The sequence below is a fragment of the Syngnathus typhle genome, linkage group LG4 (genome assembly GCF_033458585.1).
Source record: "Syngnathus typhle isolate RoL2023-S1 ecotype Sweden linkage group LG4, RoL_Styp_1.0, whole genome shotgun sequence".
Taxonomy (NCBI): domain Eukaryota; kingdom Metazoa; phylum Chordata; class Actinopteri; order Syngnathiformes; family Syngnathidae; genus Syngnathus; species Syngnathus typhle.
Window position 1 is genome coordinate 20,248,213 of NC_083741.1, and position 19,977 is coordinate 20,268,189.

The 19,977-nt window shown below is 46.2% G+C and overlaps 1 protein-coding gene and 1 long non-coding RNA gene across 3 annotated transcripts in view; one reads left to right on the forward strand and one right to left on the reverse strand.

Moving 5' to 3' along the window:
* Nucleotides 1-19,977, forward strand: part of LOC133152389 (transcription initiation factor TFIID subunit 4-like) — a 47,748-nt gene that overhangs the window by 23,396 nt on the left and 4,375 nt on the right. For both annotated transcript variants that reach the window (XM_061275938.1, XM_061275939.1), the window contains one exon: nt 7,130-7,252. In XM_061275938.1, the coding sequence (XP_061131922.1) occupies nt 7,130-7,252 (123 nt within the window). The remainder of the gene's footprint in view (nt 1-7,129; nt 7,253-19,977) is intronic.
* Nucleotides 4,141-6,122, reverse strand: LOC133153039 (uncharacterized). The gene is made up of 2 exons (XR_009714240.1): nt 4,276-6,122; nt 4,141-4,193 (listed from the first exon to the last, which is right to left on the reverse strand). It is a non-coding gene; the product is annotated as an uncharacterized LOC133153039 (long non-coding RNA).

Sequence of the window (19,977 nt, forward strand, 5' to 3'; positions counted from 1 at the left end):
GAAAAATTCAGCAAAGGCGCTTTGAGCGAGCGAGGCGCCGCCCCGCGCTCCTCTGAAATGTTGCCGTGTTGTGACAATGATGAACCGAGACGTTAGAACTTCAGCGTCAAGCTGTCATAAGAGTGATTAGCGCACCGTGTGACCATGACGTAAGGACAATGCAACGGTATCGTTTAGCGGACGTTGTCAAAATCATTGAAAACCACTCGTATATTTAGCATAAAAACATTGCGTTGCTAATTAAACGTGTCACCGGCAGCGTGCGAGAGCCAGAAAGCGAGAGCGGGTCGGTCTAGCGCCTCTTCTTCCTCCTCCACCGTTTGGCCGAAAGGTCATGGGCTATTTCCAAAACGCCCGGCGGGGAAAATCAATGGGCAAATCGCGGAGCTCGCTTCCTGTTTGTTGTCGCCGTGTCTGTGCGTTCTGGCCAGAGAAAATGGGGAAGGGGTGGAGGGTGAGAAGGCCAGTAGAGATACATCATCGTGTCGGCGGCACGAGACACGTCGCAACCAGAGATTCATCATCGCCGCGTCTGCAGGCTGCCAGTGGACAGAGGGAATCAGAGGAGGGGGAAAGAAAGTTGAGGCGAGAGAGAGAGAGAGGAAGAATAAAAATAATGCAAAGCTGAAAAACAGGAGGGGTGTCAAAAATGTTTTGTGGCGGGCCCCATTGTCGTCATCGTTTCTTTTGGAGGCCCATTATAACCATCAACCCAAATAAATGTCTCATTATAGGCTACACAACAAACCGATGAATAACTATTTTTGAAATCCGAGACTAGTAAGAAGTCTTCAAAAAGATGAATTGTGATTAAAAAAAAAACTCTATTTTTCAAAAATGAAGACAATTTGCAATTTTATTATCAAACACATGAAGTCCATCCACATATTGTCTTTGCGGGCCATAAAATGATGTGATGGGCCGTATCTGACCCCCAGGCCTTGAGTTGGACACCTATGCTCTATAAGATATATTGAAGGAATATTTATCAAATCAATTGTAGGAATCATTCTTTCTTCAAATGTTAGGTCATTTTCAAAGCTGAATAGTAATAAGGAATGGCTCGAAATGTCACATTTGGCCCGCAAGCCAGAGTCTGACCCCCTACTCTAAGAGGTCCCAAAAAGTGGCTTGCCAGCTCCTTCACAGAATTACGATGCATTTTTTGTTCCTACCGTTCTCGCAATAGGCGGTCTTGTACAAAAGGTTGAAGGTAACAAGATGTTGTGAGCCAACTCGCACACCAAGGTGTTCATCACGAGTGGCTCAGTGCACGGAGAGTCCATCTCTATTCTTTTTCGCCCACAGTCATTCCTGTGTGTGAGACTCTTCTCTCTCTCTCAGGCCTTTGTCGGAATAATTCTCCTCAAGTGTTATCTTCCCCGAGGCTGCCCGGCGATTCCTTTTGTCCATTTTGAATCACCAGCGAGGCTTAAAATGCCTTGAACCTCCACCGCAGAGTTAATTCTAGTCTGGCTCAACTTTTAGACCTCTCATTTTAAATCGCCCCGCTGTTTATATGTTAGTCTGCAAATTGGCACAATTATTACCGTGACATTTGCCAGGGTTGAACACATTTAACTTTGTTCCGCACGTAATGAACAGGCGAGATTTTTTCTTTTTCTCCTGTTCTTTATTTGGCTCAGCATCCTCCGCGAGTGACGAGGTCAGCTCGATCCAGGACCCGATCCCACCCACGGCGCCGGCCCCGTCGGGCAATTGGCCACGCTCCTCAAGAGGAATGAGGCTTCGGTGTGTCAAAGGACAACACGTCGGCTCGTGATGTTTTGTGGTTCTTTTTATTAGGCCGCTTATACGCGCAAGTTCAGAGGTTCGACTCCTCTGGCCCGGCAGAAAACCGCGAGGCGCGCTTGCTCCTGCGAGGCGACGCCTGAGGCGGGAAGGCCCGAATGCAGGCTGCCCTCCTCCTCTTCACTCTCTGCGCTGACTTTCAAAGAGAATCCCTGTTGTTTTGCATATCCTGCTTCACGGATCGTATATTCCGGCTTCAACGTCGGAAAAACTCGCGACCTCCCTCGCTCGCCTCACTTAGGCTCCGCGTTCTCGACTCAACCAAAGACTTACTTTTGAGTGATTCCCAAAACGTTTTGGAGAATATTTGATGGACTGACAAAATATTTGTGTCCTTCTAAATAAATGTAAGAGAAATTTTTGGCAAAAGAAAATCATACCAAGGGTGGTGGTGGTCATGTTATGGACTGGGGCTGCTTTGCTCCTTCAGGACCTGGATAACCTGCTGTGATTGACTGTGAAAATCCTGAGGAAGGGTTATTACATTTATGGGGGAATATTTTTTTCTCACAGCGCCATCTAGGTTAGGATTTTCTTCTCCCTTTAAAAAAAAACCCCAAACCTTCGTAAAACCCAAGTTTTGCGGGGCACTTAGTCAAGTCATTGAATCTTCATCGCAGCGCTCCTGAAGACCACCGCTTCTTTATTTTTCTTCCTTTCTTGTCATCGTATGTTCTTGAACTTGATTTTCTTCCTTTCTTCTTTACCTCAAGTCATGTTGTAAAGCCCGGAAAAGAGCAAAAAAACAAAAACAACGCATCTTCTGGCTTCTTTTAAAACACTACCTTTGGTGTTGCTGTGTGTGTGTTTTCCTCTCTTCCAAAAGTGGCGTAATGAGAAGGAAAACAAGGAGATTCTCTTCTCTTTTTCTTGCCTCAGAGGGAGAAGGCGACACGTCTCCTCGCCTGTGAGCTTCACTTTTGTCTTTGCGGCGCTCCTTGGGAAGCGCCGGCGACCGGGGAATTGGGCGCGCCCAAGCGACGCTGGTGGCGAGGTGCCGGGGATGCGTTTCAATTAAGAAAAGGGGGCTACGTTCACCTTGCAATACCCCCCCCTCCCCTCCCAGAGGAATTCTGACCCCGCACCAACTCTTGTCCCATCTTTGCTTTTGTGGTTGAATCCCAAGGTGTCGTCACTGCGGGCGTCCGTACGAGGGAAAAGGAAGGACAAGAGCGCTCCGGCATCGTGCCTGCGTGTTTCCATTAGATTGTCATGTTGGGCTAATTAGAGAACGGCAACATGATTCACCTTGTTAATTAGGAGCGCTCGCACACCACGTGCCCACCCGGGGGGGGGGCACATCGAGAAAGAGAGAGAAGCTCAGAGGCTGCTTAGTCGCCCGCCCGCCCCTATGAAGACCCCCCCCCCCCTCCCCTCCCTTATTTCTCATCTACCTCCTTCTCTTTCTTGATTTCCAAATGAATAAATCATTGGCTCCGTCCTCTCTCCACGAATGTGCGAGTTTTCATCTTTCCTGGATGCAAATTAGACGTGATCAATAGAAGGAGAGAGAGCAAGAGGGGAGAGGGGCGTCGAGCATTGAATTTGAGGAAGAAAAAAAAAAAGGCTGACGGCTTGACGACGAAGCGAAGAGACGACGCGGAAGGACATTTAAAGCGGGAAATTTTCCTTACATCAGCGATAATTTTAATGATCTTGGAATGGGCCTGAACACCTCCCCCCCTTCAGAGCCTGTGCAGGTCATGCAAATGTTGGTAAAAACAATCCTTGTGCCGAATCGGGCCGATTTTTGAATCAGATTCGCTTCCTTTCGGTGAAAGTCACCAGACGTTCTCTAAAGATGATCCTATGCTGTGGCACCATGCTGCCCCTCGCAGGTCAGGTGCTCCGATAATTGGGCCAATTCGGAAACGGATTCTTTGCTTCCCATCAAAGTCAGGAAGAGCTCTTATGTCTGTCTCTCTTTTTGACAACCGTTCATCCATCCATCCTTCCATTATTTTTAAAGGACACAGATTAAGTAATACGATAACAAAGCACCAATATTACATAACAAGAATAATGTAGTAGTGCATTTATATAGCATATTTTTAAAGACCCAAATAGAAATAATAATAAAATAAAAATAACAACATATTGCTTGTATTTGATATTATTTAATAATAATAATAATAATGTTTTAGAAACCCAAATAGAAATAATAATAAAACAAACATAACAACACATTGCTTGTATTTGATATTATTTAATAATAATAATAATAATGAATAATGATGATAATAATAATCGATTTGACAGCAGATCCTCACTATGTTGTATAACTCTGCTCAATCCTTTTTTTTTTATACCCATGAACTTTAGAGCTGATTCCATGCCAGCAATGTCCTCCCGGGCGCTTCATATTCTTATCGGAGGTGTTACTTGTATGGGAAACAAGAGGAACAAGTACAGTAGACAAAGTGCAAAGGTGACTTAAAACGCGCTCCGCCAAGGAGAACCTACCCACTGTGTCCTGTCGGAGAAAAAATGGGGGAGGTGGCCGAGGGTCCGGTCAACCTTTAACGGCAGCGTCTTCAGCCGGCGATTCCATTTAGCGTCGTTCGCAACCCCGCAGTCGCTTGTGACGTCAAGCAGAGCATGTTGTGCTCCGCCAAGGACATCTGTCTGTAAGCGTCTGGGAGGCCGAGAGCCTCCCCTCAGGCCATGGGGGGAGGGAGGAAGGGAGGGATAGATGGAAGGAGAGGGGAGTGGAAAGGCTTTGTTAAAAACAGTCAAAGATGGAGAAGGGCAGGTTGGCCGTCACGTTTTCGTGTATTCTAAGCACGTTTGCTTCCATTTTGTTGATTTTAGTTGTTTAAATTACGGCAATCTTTTTGGAATCGAATGATCCTATCAATTACTCCATCGATTATTTTTGGGGGGGATATTCCGTTTTAGTTCGCAGTCAATAACCGACATATTCTCGAGTCCATCACAGGATCAGGCAAATGCTTTTACTCAAAGCTCTTTTCAAGCTACATTGATTGTAAAACTCTTTTTTTTTTTTACACATGCTGACCTTTTTGTTAATAATTTGGTCGCCACGCTTCAAAAGGGCACGGCTGGATTCGCCGCTATTTAAAACAATTTTGCCGTCACACACATACACACACACAAACAAAAAAGAGAGATGGAAATTCCTCATCAAGAGTTTTAAAATGATGTACGACACAAGTCGCCGAATACATTTTCCAGAATCCGTGTGGTGATGTAGCATCCCTCTTGGGATCGCTTGCCGGTTACAGCCTCCCACCCGACAGCAGATCCGACTTTTTTCGATTTAAGTGGCCACTTTTTGGCAAATGACTGGTGTCCTTTAACTTAAGCTGTGGTCAGTCGCCACCAAATCCACCCACGTTCTCGACGTAGCCTTTACAGTGAAATTCTATTATTGTCAGTTTGAAAAAAAAAAATGTTTCCAACCATGGCTACTGTGGACGGGGCGCGGCGGCACCAGATTGGAATCAGAAATACGCCTCCCCGGTGTCGTCAGTGACTGGAAGCTTAGACGGGATCGGGGGGGGGGGAGATTGCAGATGGCAAGATGGAGGTCTTCATCTATCGTACGCTCATAAATCTAAAAACGCAGGCAGTTGCTGTGGGCGCTAGGAGCACATGCCTGGTGCCAACTGCCAGGCCGGGGTGCCGGCATCCTGGTGCCATCAGTAAGATAGCCCCCCCTCTCTCTCTCTCTTTCTCGCTTTGTCTACTCTGCTCTCTCGCCCATATTGCAGCGGGATCCTTTAAGGTCAGGCCTATGGAGATTTGCTTATTGTTTGGGGCAGAAGCTAATATGGTTGATCATTGTTGATTCTTGGTTTAAGTTGTTTTGGGTGTTGGAAAATGTATTTAAGTGTTTTTAGATTAAACTTGTTGGGAAATTATTATTACACATCCTGAAATCAACATCAAATATGACAATAAACAAGGGCGGACTCCTTTATTGGAGGTCAGCGTTCTACTGGGTGCCGCCCATCCCTCTGTCCATTTGTCCGTCCAGCCATCCATAAAAAAAGTTTGTACACTCTTTAAAGGGGTCACTTTAACACCCAGTCCACTGCCATTGGTTAAATCCACGCAACAGCCTTGGCCAATTTTTGACCTTATGTTGGTGGATTTTTGGCAAAATACTAGTTTGTTTTGAGGCCGTAGGCTGTTCCACTCTTTCCAGACAAGGCATGCTAATGGTTTTTTTTTTTCTGTCTTGATAATCGTAGCCTGTTTCTCCTCTATTTCACTACCCATGAATTCAAATTTACATGAAACGTGTTTAGTCTGGTTTCTGTGGAAAAATAAATCACATATAGACAATCACATACATCATTGTGGTGCCCAAATATTTTTGTTGGCAGTATATTTATTTTTTACACTTGTAAAAGCTTTTTTTTTTTTTTTTGAGGGGGGGGGGGGATTTTCTGCTGGTCTTCATCGCTGCCATTATTCCGCCCTGACGTTGTGTTGTCAGTGCGTTTGAATTTCTCAACAGTTCCGCCGTGCTAAATGTGAAGTGGCAACACCCTAAAGGCCAAGCCTTGCCGGCGGGCTTCTAAGAGAGAAATATCACAGGCAACTGCATGCACATTTTAGATCCTACTTTCCACCCAAAAAAAAAAAAAGCAACCTTTTCCACGGACTCCAGCATCTGAAAGTAAATCCCCCCCCCCCCCCCTTCCTCCACGCCTACCGCCTCCTCCCGATCTGATCAGACGACGTGTACAAATAGCGTTGCCCGGCCAAACACATGCTGGGAGATAACATAAAAGAACATGGGAGACATGAAAGCGCGCATTGATTGTCCCTGTTCGCTTCAGACCCAGCGGGCAGGCACACAGGCAGGCTGGTGGGTACGCATCCCCCAAGTGCTGTGGCCAACTTAGATACAAGAAGCACGCATGTGTGTGTGCCTGCCTGCCTGCCGCACCCCCTGTGCCACCGCCCCGGGCCGTCACACATCCAACCAATAGAAAGGGCGGCTTGTAGCCACGCTGGGCCCCCCCTCAGGCCTGCGGCTAGACGTGACATTACTTTGGGCAGTGCCCCCCTCCTCGCACCAATCTCCCCCCCCCCCCCCTTAAACCTCCCCTAAACACATCATGTGACTGCACATGCGCACAAATGTGTCCCCAGTTTCCGATGGCAGTCCTGTTAATGGCTGCCGCCATTTCCTCGCCATCCGATATGTTTCGGGGAAATTCAGCCCCCCGAAGCTTTCAAACATGAAAGTGTATGAAAATTAAATGTCATTTGTGATTTCTACAGATAACATTTTACATACAGGATATGAAATTATTTTTTTTCTCATTTGTTTTTTTTTTAGATGCAGCAACAGGAACTAGCCCAGATGAGGCAGCGGGACGCTAACCTCACGGCACTGGCGGCTATCGGACCCCGCAAAAAACGCAAAGTGGACTCGCCGGGGGCCACCCCATCAGGGACTGAGGTAAGAACAGAACCGGGTTAAACCCTAAATTAAAAGTATATGTGAACTCGTCACTTTCTTTAGAAAGAGCAAAATGAATTGGGGAGCGTAACGTAGAGCTAACAGTATATCATTGCAATCCGCACTCTCCAAGCTTATTACGCCCTCAAGGCCTGCGAGATGTAAAGGGATGATGTTAAAGCAATTTGGAGGGATGGTGCGAACATGCGAGCGATGCTGTCGTCCAACTAAAATGCGGAAGAATGAAACACATTTAGAACCACACCACGTGTCTCTGGGTAAGATTGCGAAATTGCGGGAATTTTCAAAAGCAAAAACTTTCCATGAGAATTGATTCGACGAATAACTAGCTTTGAAATCAGAGTAGTAAAAACTGTTCGAATATTTAAAAAAAAATGAATGGTAATAGAAATTGCTAGCAATGTCTGTAGTTTTTGAACGGGAAGACAATTTGCAATTTTATTATGAATGAATGGATGAATTATTATTATTGACACATGAAGTTGATCCACAATTTGTATTCGCGGGCCACATAAAATGATGTGATGGACCGTATCTGGCCCCTGGGCCTTGAGTTTGACACCTATGCTCTGCAAGATTCTGCCAAGTAGCGTAATCAATGTCAAGGACGTCCGGTATGTTGAAGGAATATTGATCAAATCAATTGTAAGAATCTTTTTTTTTTCAGATTTAAGGTCAATTTTAAATATGAAATGTTTTGTGAACGTACTTGACAGCACACTTTGAATTCTTAAATAATTTGTCTCCATTTCACTCGAGCGGCAAGTGTGGGATTGTGCGTTTGTCTATTCACGAATGGGCGAGGGTTCACTGTCGTCCCCTTAATGGGATGTTTTCATGCTAGGTGGTAAACAAAGCGCAGACATGAGTGTCATATTCCGGGTCATACGTGAAGTCATGCGTGGCTGCCGCTCCGCAAAAAAAAAAAAAAAAAAGGCATTTTCCCTTCGGGCGCTCCGTGGAAACATTTGAAATTCCACATATTCTGCCCGTACGTCTGATTCATCTCAAACGAGGCCGAGTTTTGAATGCAAAATCGGTCATTTAAATAACCCACTCGTATCGAGCCGCGCCGTGTTGTCTCGGCGTGCCGGGGCTGTAGTAAATGTGGCCGGTAAAAAGGCATAAATAATAAAATAAAAGCATTACTTCTGCTCCTTGAGCGCAATGCCGAGCTCTTTCACAATGTTTTAGCCTGATGGGTATTAGCCTGCGACCTTCTGCTGCAATCCAAAAAAAAAAGAAGAAATAAAAAAGCTGCTCTCCTAAATACAGCATTAACATGAATATACATTGTTCTTTTTTTTTTTGTATGTGTTACATTTCCTGTTCATGTTTAATTAGAGAGGCATAAGCACAGTCCTCTTAAGCGTTTGCAAAGAAGGACGAGGTGGTGGTGGGAGGGGTGGGGGGGGGGGGGGGATCTTAACTTATTTTCACTCGGAGTTCACCTCCTCACATTTCTTCATTTCACATGGGCTGCGAGTGCCGCCGGCGTTCTCTTTCCTTTCTCCAGAGCAAAGTGAATGTGACTTTTCTAAGGGGGTCACAGGATGCCTGCAGGCCTGTGGGTGTTACTGGACTGTTGCCTGCTCTCAGCTTCACTGAGGGGCTTGTCATAGATTTCATCTCCACAGAAATGAGCCGGAGGGGAAGGGGGGGGGGGGTCCCGCGGCCAGGCGGGCGGGCGGCCCGACGTTGCGGAGGGCCCACGCTGATTATTTCCCTCTGACATCGCATCCTGAGCTTTTCCGCATGAATCCCAGACAAAGGCGGCCCTTCAGTGCCATGCCAGCGCTTCAATTATGAGCCGGATAATGGCGCTGTTGAGATCCTGCCTCCCGCAATACTATCCCCTTCCCATCCCTCCCGCTTTGCTCATTTCCTCACCTCTGTACATCTTACCTAAATAGAGGAGTTGAGTCAGTACTTGTTTTTTTTTTCTTCTTCACAAGTATCTGTACTACTTAGTAGTGTGAGTACTTTTTGCAACCTCTGCTGACCGCCAAGGGCGGCCCAAAGCCCAGTCAAGACTGCAAACGGGGACGCAACAAAGGGGGCCTTACAGGACTCCGCAGGGAAGATTAGCTGCCAGGACCCAGCGGTGGATCTCAGTCGGGGGTCGCTCAGTAGTCCCCCTCCCGCTCAACCATCCTGCAGCCTCAACACCCCCCTAATCAGCGCTTTTGAAGTCGGGCATAAAAAGTCCAGGGTAAAGCACCTTGAGGAAGAAGGAGGGATGGAGCCGAGTGACAAAGGGGCAGCCGAGGGTCGTCGGGGAGAAACCGAACCTTTTGTGAGCACTGCGACAGGGTGTCTTCAAAAGTCCGAAACGGGGTCGGCGTGGTCGATGCGTCTGCTTTGCAGGGAGAGATTCTGGGTTAGAGTCTTCACTTCGCATCTCCCCTTTTTTTTTTACTTTATCGTCTTCCCATATCGGTAGAATCTGTATCGACTGCCATAGAAATGAACCGAGCGACTAAAATTAAGAGCTACGGGCACCTTGTTTGTCATAATTGACTAATTTGATTAATTTTATTCGCGATAACTGTTTATTATTCATAGGAGAACCGATTATTTGCGACAACAGCAACCTCGCACAATGAGAGGAAAAACGTTCCCTCCACAACTCCGCTTCGCTACGAGCATCCACGGCATCCTTGACACACTTAAGACTCATTTAGTCTCCCGTTTGTTTGTTGACGCTAAAAAAGCAATTCCGGGGCGCCCGATCGAATAGCTTACATTTTACCTTCTTCCTTTGAGGCCGAAGATCAGAAAGAGCGAGGCAATAGTGTGAGAAGGGTGGCGGGGTGGGGAGCACAAGGAAAACTGATGCCCTTTCCTCCAGCTAAATTAACAGGAATCACGTGGAAAACAATCTGAGTCTCCAATGAAGAAAAGAGGGGGAGTGGAGTCGAAGGGGGTGTGGGGGGGAACCATTAAAATGAGCCCCGAGCTATGGACTGCACCCAATATCACTAAAGCTGCACTCACTACAGATGTGGAGGCTGGCCTACAGGCAAAAAAGCACGCTCTGTTCTATAGCTACAATTAAAATCAACCTCACTGCCAAAAGTGGGAGGGGCGGCTGGTATGGGGAGGCTAGAAAGGCAGACATGGAAACATCAAAGACAGATTGAAATGTGTAGTCAGTAATAAGAGTGGTCTCCCAGCCCCCCCCGAGGTCCTCGGCGGTCCCCCCCTCCCCTTGTTAATGAGAAATTTTGACCTCTGGTTTGTAAGTTAAACTTGTAATCTCGGTTAATGAAGTAAATCAATCCCAAGTCGGGAGTGTCTCGCTTCCTTTCCGCCAGCCTCTCGCCACTGTCCCTCCATCTTGAGCCCTTCTTCTTGAGGTCTTCCGCCAGACAAACAGGAAGCTAACAGAGCGCAGAGGTTTCCGGAGCTGCAGGGATTGGGGGGGAGGCGGGAGGAGGACCGGCCGGGGCGGGATGTTTTGTTAAGGGGACCGGTTGAGTGAAAGCGGGGTTAAACGCGGTTGTTAAGTGGGTTCCCCCGCCCACCGCCTCAATGTCTTTTCGGATGATGTCACGCCTACCGGATGGTTCTACTCCTCCTACTCGCCTCCAATGTACCAGGATGGCTTTAACCGGTTGTCAGTGTGGCGTAATTGGAGTTGTTAACACATCTGCCTCACAGCTTTGAGGTTCAAGGTTCAAATCTTTGCTCCCGTCTAAATTGGCCAAAAGTGGGATAGTGCGCCTGAGCGTACCCCGCAACCACGACCCTTGCGAGCATACGCGATATAGAAAATTGATTCACGCTTGCTGTCAGGCATTTAAAATAAACGCTTCCTTTTTGGTATCAGAAAAAAAAGAATTCCATTCACACGTCATAACGCCAAAAATAGTATAGTAATGAAAGGTCTCGAGAGTAGGATGCTTACTTTTGGAAAAATCTTTTTGCATCCTTTACGTTCATGCGTCTACATACTAAATATACATATTGGCGCTTACAGTGTTTAGATAAGACACTTCTATAGATCCATATGAACGTCGCTCGCTCATTTCGTGGTCGTGCAATAATGGTTAAATATACAGTTTTGACAACAAAGTTGAGCCCGGGGCGCTTCCAAAAGATACCAATCCGAAAGAAATTAATTACCTCCCTTGTTAATCTTGATATAATTAAATTTCTATGAGAATGAATTCGTCCGCCGAGCCGCTACGGAGGCGTGCTGACGGAGGCTGGGCTCTCCAGCTGCAGTTTGCCGGCCAGGGGAACCGGAGAAGCGCAAGACCCACTCGTCGCGGCCTACGCCTTCCGCGGGAGAAAACTGTTCCTGAGGGGAACGGGACTGATACCAAAACCTCCCGATTTCCGAGAACTAATGAAGTCGTCAACACGACGTCTATGAAAGTGACGAATCTCTCGAGACATCACGCCGCCTATTTTTTACTTTTGTTGGAAAACCGGCTAGCTTGATTGCGTTTCGTCAAATCTTATGCACCTGAATACAGAGCATGAAAAAAATCCATCTTGTCTTATTTAATAGTGTTTTTTGGTAGTGGCCTTTATTCTCCAAATCAGGGGTGTCAAACTCATTTTTTTCGCGGGCCGCATTGTCGTCATAGCTTCTTTCGGAGGGCCATTATGACTGTTAACCCAAATAAATGTATGGGCACCTTAGTAAAAGCTACAAAACAAACTGACAAATAACTCGTTTTCAAATTACACGAGTAAAAACTGGTCAAATATTTTTAAAAAAGTTATTAAAAGTGAAGACATTTTGCAATTCTAGTAATGATTCACGAATTTGATGCACAATTTGTCTTTGCGGGCCATATAAAATGATGTGGCGGGCCGTATCTGGCACCCGGGCCTTGAGTTTGACACCTGTGCTCTAAATCTTCTCTTGTTCATACACACAGATTTGTCCATTTTCTCGGAACAAAAAAGCATCTCAGTTAGTTTATAAAAAATAGTGGCCGAGAACAAACAAGGCGGTCCATTAGAGAGGCCCGGGTTATTGGCTCGCCTCTTCTGGTGGCGGCCCCATTAAAAGTGGTAATGTGCGCCCGCAGCCGTGCCCGGGGAGCCACGAGGGGGCCACGCCGGGCATATTTCACATGCATCACACACGCACACGCTGGAATTAAATAGAGCAATGTTCCCCTAAAAAAAGACTGAAGTACATCTCTTTCTGATGTGCGTCCCGGGCAAAAAAAAAAAAAAAAATTCATTGATCTCAGAATGTCCCTTGGCAATTATAAAATATTAAATCCAAGTCGCACTTTTCGTCTCAGCTTAATTTTTTTTCCCTCTCGCGTTCTCCCCCTTCTCTTTTTCACTCCCTAGCTTTTCGCTGTTTTTGACCAATTTAGAAAAAAAAAGTTATAAATGATCATTGCGGTGAGGAAACAAAAAAAGAACTTTTCGACATTTTCATTTTGTTATGATTCTCAGATTGTTTCAGCGCATCGTTAAATGAAACGCCTATTCCAGTTTCTCTCACACATGAAAAAAAAAATCTACTTTAATCACGCAACAGCATCAAAGCTCCGCCTACCAGGAACTGCGACGTCTAAAAAAATTTTTTTTTTACCTCCGATGTGCTTTTACCTGCGATGTGCCTTTCATGTCTTTATTTCCCTTTTTCCGCGCACTTGCCATCTTGACCCCCACATAACCTTCACAGATCCTCCCCCAAACGTGACACGCATGTCGACAAACATCATCGGCCAGCTGTTTGACACCGACGTGGCTCATTAAGCTCCTTTGCCGTTTTGCCTAATCAAGACGACAAATCTGTCGTCGAGCGCGGAACGTATACCGCGTCTCCCGCTCGCCTTTACAGAGGCGAGGAAAAAGAGATGGCATCCGCTCGCTAACGCTCCGCCATTTAGCACAGCGACTCTGATGTGGGAATTCGACATCCTGTGCTAATTAGGGAGGCCAATTAACTGTGAAAGTCAGCCGCTCTCTTTTTTTTTTGGGCAAATAATCTCAGCAGAATACAGACATCATTGAAAATGTGATCATCAGTCTTCAACGGAGAGAGACAATAAGCCTGCCCCTTAGCATTAGCTTGTTAGCAATGTTTTTAAAGCTCAAAATGGCTTGAGATGTTAAAATGATTGTCTGTCTAATTTCTTGATAATCGGCAATTTTGGGCAGGGCTTGATACCTAATTCCGTGTGGGGTTCATTTCAGCAAACTCCTCCAAGGGATTTGTGAGGCTTGGAAGGTTCTCAACAGGCAGCCATTTTGAGAAACTTTAATGTCCTACATCCTGTTTAATTTGTGCATGGATACCTGAAACTTTTTCATGCGTCCTCTTACGATACACAAAACTGGTATCCGGGCCTGATTTATTTTATGTCTAGTTATATATTTATTTATTTTGGGAGCGCGGGGGCGTCATTTTGAGGGAAATACATACATCAAAGTTGCTGGTTTCTCGGACACATTGAGGTCAGAATAAAAATAAATAGCGCGAATCCAAGAAGGATAATGTCTGCGTCTCTCATTCCCATTCTGATCATTTTGATTCATGATCACATGTATATTTTATGTGATGTCATCAATTATGGATTTGCTGGACTAATGAACCACTGATAGAACTTTGACAGGGTAGTTGGGAATTGCTGGACCACGGCTTCTTGTCATTGGTTGGAGCAAGGCTCAAGTCAAAATGAAGCAAAATGCACCAATGGTCCCCAGGGATGATTGATTGATTGATCTATGATTGGTTATCTGTCTATACGCGCCCTGTGATTGGCTGACGACCGAATCTTGGGTCTACCCCGAATCTTGGGAAGGATTTCAAATGACTCGTGACCCTAATGAGGATAAGTCCTATAGAAAACAACTAGCTTGATGAACTTCCAAGCCAACTCCCGCTAACTTTGCACTAAGACCGTCCATGTGGTGGCGCTCTCTGCTCACTCCAATAGAAAACCGCCATCAAAAAATAGCCGAGGGTGTGTTCCCGAGCTGTTTGGAAACCAGGCGTTGCTGGAGGTGTGTTTGCCAGGCCGCCGTTGGGCAACTCCCCTGCAGCGTTGCCCGCCTCAGGTGCAGGAAGCAACACACTTCATGTACAACGTGTAATTATTGTCGCAGACAAGGGTGTGGATTTAAAGCGAGTCAATATGTAGATAAGCCTTTTATACACACACAGCTGCTTGCAAAATGATGCACGGTTGCCAAAATGCTGCGCAGGTAGGATGGAAGCCTTCCGGGCCTGCGATGGAGGAAAAGCGGGAGGGGACGGGCGTTCCGGGGAGATGGAAAACCGGAAGGCTTGCACTAAAATCTCGCATCCGCGGAATCCAAGCCAGGTTTTGTCTTAACAGTTCACCGGAAGGACATTCTTTGCTCACAAGTGGCTCTTTGTGTGTGAGTCTGGACAAATAGACATGGCCGTAAATAAGGGGGGACAACTGGGGCTGTTTATCTCCCTTGAGCTAATAACAATAATAATAATAATGAGACAAATAAATAATAATAATAAGTTAAATAAATTGCAATTAAGCTATTTTTTGTCATTTTTTGGGGGGTCAAAAACCTCAAATGTAATCTTTAAGCCCCTATCCCATTGAGGGACAAACATCTGTGACTGTGTTGTTTACCAAAACGTCACTGTGCAGTTTTTTGCCATAGTACCAATATGAAAAACCAAGTTTGTGAATCTAACGTACGTGTCTTTAGCTACACGTTTTTGTACCCTGGTAAAAAGTCTGGCTAGACAGAAACAACTTGCAAACTTCCAGACGCAAAGGACTAAACCAAAATTCCCAAAAGCCTTTTGCTGTGATTTTCAGCAAGGCACGAAAATGAGGCCTCGAAAACTTATCGCTTGTGAAAAAGTCAATTTAACAAAGCCGAAAAGTTGCGACGATCCCACGCCGGAATTCCTTTTTGAACAATGGATGACACCAAATGTGGCAAATGTCAAATCAGCCGGGATCTTTTGTCTGAAGCTAGTTTATCTCCCAAAACCAACGCCGCCTCTCGGCTTGGCGGCATGCCGGATAAAAGGCCTGTGACACTGGGGGTCAAAAACGGTGGAGCGCACCGGCGAATATTTCATCACATTGTCGGTTCATCTTTCTGGGCCATCTATATTAAACATGACTCTACGACTCTTCTGGTTCCCCCAGTAGGGCCTCGGAATTTAATCAGAGCTGTTCTTGTTCAGACGCAGTCAAGTCACATCAGGTGCACGGGGACCAGCTGGGGCGGCGTAGATCTCAAGCCCTGTGAAAGCTAGACATTGTCAAAAATGGCCCCGTTTATATCGACTTAAGATCAAGGATCACCAACTTCTAATGTCTGCCATCTTCATATTTATCAAAAACCAAAAAAAAAAAGGGGAAATAAAGGCATCACATTTATTCGGGCTAAAATGTAATTGAAAAACTCAACTTTAAAAACTGAAAACATTTCTGTACCTTTTTAGGTGTTTCAAATTGTTTCTTTTAAATTGTCTCCTTTTTAATGAATGTAATTAAATTATATATTTATTTGAACAGAATGCATAAAAACAGCAATTACTTTTGAATTATATTTTTCGAGATATTTGTTGATTAATATGAATAATTCCGATCCATCTATTCTCTACCGCTTATCTGGCGTCGGGCCGCTGCGGCGGCAACGTTAGCTAACGTGCTAATGAAGCCTTCTCGCGTCGTCACTCACATCAGGTGCCAGGGACTGGTGTGAAGTGTGAAGTCTTAACAATATCAAACATGGCCATTTATGCTCATTTCAGATCAAGAACCGCAAATGTCTGCCATCCACATCTAGCGCGGCCACGTTTCATTTCAGCCCGCCCTACTTAGCTCAAGCTAGCATACCCCCGTCGCTAATGAGCCCGTTTTTGGACGTGCTTGGTCATTTCCGCACGCTACCTTTTGGACCGCTAACTAGTCGTAGCGTTTGTCATGAAAGACATCAAAGGGGCGGACCGCCTGCCTCAAAACCACCACGCCGCCATTATTAACTGAGTCGCCACCCTCTCATTCAACTGAAATTAAAAATTAACAAGTGACGGTGCGCCATTGGACGCGCGGCGGCATGCGTAAAACCAACACGGGCTCATTAGCCAAAGCGCTTCTGAAGACGAGTGTTCTGACTTGAGACTCATTACGCTTCTTCTGTTTTATAACTCTTAATTGGGTTCATTTTCCATATGAAACGCTTTGAATATTTAATGCGGGCAAAAAAAGTTGTACTTGCGATACTTGGCCTTGTGTTAATCGTCCAGCTCGGAAAGCCATTAGTGACTCGGGAGTAACTTTTTTTTTTTTTTGCGACTGTTATTTGCGATGCTACGTTCATACGAGAACAGCTAAGAAGAAAACAATGGACTCTAAAGGAATATCTCATGACCAACCCGGGTGCCGTTAAACACGATGCTGCTTGCTAGCGCTACCACCATTAACGTTAGCGAGCCGCTGTGCTAAATAACAGCTAATTAACGTGGCTCAGAGGGGTTTTAAAAAAAAAAAAAAAGTGTTTCCAGGCAGGGGAAGTTTGCTTTTGTTTAGAAGGCAGGTTCGGGGTGTTTAGCTGCGGTGACCTCGTGACTGTCTTCTGAGGAATTGTGTGTGCGTGCCGCTCCCCCTTTCCCGAAGCCGCAGGAGAGTTAGCGCCCCCGGGCCGGGCCTTTCATCTTGGCGCTAACCTGTGGACTTTGAAACTCAGGGCGATGGAATTGCAGCTTTGTCAGTACACCGCTAATTAGAAAATTCCTGACCCGGAGCGAAGATGTTTTAATTATGTGTTGTGTCAACGAGTTTGCAGATTTAATCCGCCGTTGATACACACTGCTGCATTGTGGGAGCCAAAGTGGAACTGCGTCTTTCTTCCTCGTCGAGCCCCCCTCCTCCTCCCTCCTATTCCCGCCACCTTTGTCAAACGCCATCACACGCTCAAGTGGCCGACTAAGACAAGCAGCTAATGTGCTAGCTGGCGAAAAAAAGCTGGTCCGCTTCGTCGTCGTCGTCCCCCCCGAACACTTTTCCACAATATGACAGCGGCTCTGTAGCAGTGAGTCAGAGCACGGCAAGGCAGGAAGGGGTTAAGCAGAAATTGAGCGGGGGATGCTGGGGGGCAGCAACGCTGCAGAGCACAGCAGTGTTCGTGCGAAGGCAAGTCATTTCCCGAAACACTGCAGACACATGGCCTGCGGCGCTCCAAAACCTTTGGAGACCAAAATGGCTTGCAGGAGTTAGAAGTAATAAGGTGTTTTTTTTTTTTTCTTTTTGCTTTTTTGCCTTCTTTCTCCTTGACTGAAATTCGGCACGGTTGCTATGCATTGCCATGGAGCCGCCGAGATGTTTTTGTGATTTATGGACGTGCTTTGGGAGCGGCCATTTTCAAACATGTGCTATCTCTTTACTTGCGGAATAAATAAGAGTAGTTTGCTATGGAGTTAGTTCGCTAAATCCCGTCAACATTTATTTTGTATACGACAAGACGGTGCTGTTTGTCAAAGTTTGCTAGCACCATCGAAGGGAACCTGTCAAAGCAACAAGAGGTCTTTTGTCCATTCCGACATCTCGGTAATTACGGGCGGGCCGAACCATTTCGTTTCCTTCCCCCCCCCCTTTTATTTTGGGTTGTGTTAATCTTGGCATCTTGGCTCGTTTGCTTCAAAGAGAAGCTCTGTCTTATAATCTGCTCGTGTACATCTGCGAATTATTATTATAATTCTTGATACATTTATTAGAGCTGAATAAACTCCACATCAAATACATCACCCTGGCAATGTTGGATTGCCCGGGGACAATCAGCCGACATCTGTTAACTCTTTCAAAATGGCCTCATCCAGCGTGTCTGTGGGCGTTTGGCAAAGAGGGGAGGAGGGAAGGGCAAGGCAAGAGAGCGAGAGAGAAAATAAGTCTCTGTTGCTGATTAATGGCGGCCGTAGGAAAGACGTTTTGGGCCAAGTGCAGAGATTACTGCAGGGGGGGGGGGCAGGGGCAGAGGAGTTGTTGCGTCGGGCTTCGGCACCGTAAACACCGCTGAGGGACGAGGCGGCGATCCTCCGCTCAAATGCAAACATGTGGGAAAGCTTTTCCGTTTGGCATTCACCCCGTTATGTCCCGATCCCATCAAGAGTTCGCTCCAGTTCAGTTTGGTCCTGAAATATCAAACCCTTCATGTCTTGACCCAAAGTTTTCAGCGAGCTGTACATTTTCTGGGATTTCAATTCCCAGCTGTATTTATCCTTCTTCTTGAAATAGAGTCAACGTAACAATGTTGCATCATCAAATGCCTCATGAAGGCTGATCGAGTTCTCAGCCAACATGGGCGAACAAAGCTCTTTTTTTTTTCCATGCAGCACAGCATTTTGCAACCATCATGCAACTAGCTACCTGGAGAAATGTGTGTGTGTGTGTGTGTAGTGATGTAGTGCTGAGGCAGCAGGTTGGCCGGGGCGGGGGCCGAGCTGAAGTGTGTGCCTGGCAAAGCGGGCCATTAACCCAGCGCCCTGAGCTGTGACCTGGGCCAAATCCAATATTGGCTCCGGCATCAAGGCACAGGTGCCACTCAGGGTTCAAAGCCAGTCATCATCAAGAACCCCCCCCCCCCCGCCTCTCCCCACCAACGCCGCTTTTCACCCCATCTCCACCCCCCTCACACAATAAAGCGCTCAATGTAAATTCCTTGAGACACCTACGAGCATCGCTGCCGCTCGCCTGGAGAGTATTGAAGAAGACGTGAAATATCGTAGCGCTCTCAAAGACACGGAAGTCGATGTTCCCGTTCCTGCAAACAAGTCAAACGTCTAAAGCGATGTATCGAAAGTATTCCCGCACGTTGGGTGGGATGGATATGTCATGTGACATGACGCCCGGGAGCGCCCATCAACCGATAAAATGACAGATGCTGATTTTTGCCTCGTGGATCCGACTTCTCATTTTTTTTTCTCCCGCCCTTCTTCTTCGCCTTTCCTTTCACCCGCTTTTTTACTTTTGTTTTCAGTCCACGGCATTATTTCCTAGTTTTGCCTGGTTGCCACGGATACCAAATCTTAACGTCCTTATTTTGGTTTTGACAGAATCGGGAATTTCCCGTACTGACCTTTCCGTGTGCATTCGTGTCACTCGAGGCTAACGTCGCCGCCGCGGAGAGCTCTCGCTCGTCGCCGAGTTTAACGTTTCTCTTGCCCCCCCACCCCGCGGACAGTCCCTGTCCATCCGTCCAGGTGGACGCATGGCTTTGATTGGTCGTGCTGTCAGCACGCTTCCTTGTGATTGGTAGTAATTGATGTAGCCGTGGGCGGGCTCATCTTTCACGTTGACTGTGATTGACAATGAGACGCGCCCCAAACATTCATAGGGCAAGAAACCCTAAAAAAAAAACAAATTCTGTACTGTATTAGAGTCACATTTGGTAAGCGATTTACAGTACGGAACGTTGTAAAGGTTGTTGAGTCCACTGGTAGACATGTTTTGAATGTGTCACATGTTAACAATTAGGTCCTGTCTGCACCCTGTGCTGTGTTTATACAAAGTTGCAATCATTGGAATGGTCCGCACTCTGTCTTGTTTACCCACTCGGACTTGGCACCGGACCACCTTTCTTTTCATGCGCGCTAATTGATTCCCCATCAGCTGCTTTGTGAGCGCCATTGTTCATTTTTCATTTTTTTTTTAAGAACAAATACAAAGAGCAATGATCAGTAGCATCGATTAATAGCGGCGATTGCCGACAGCCATCCAAGC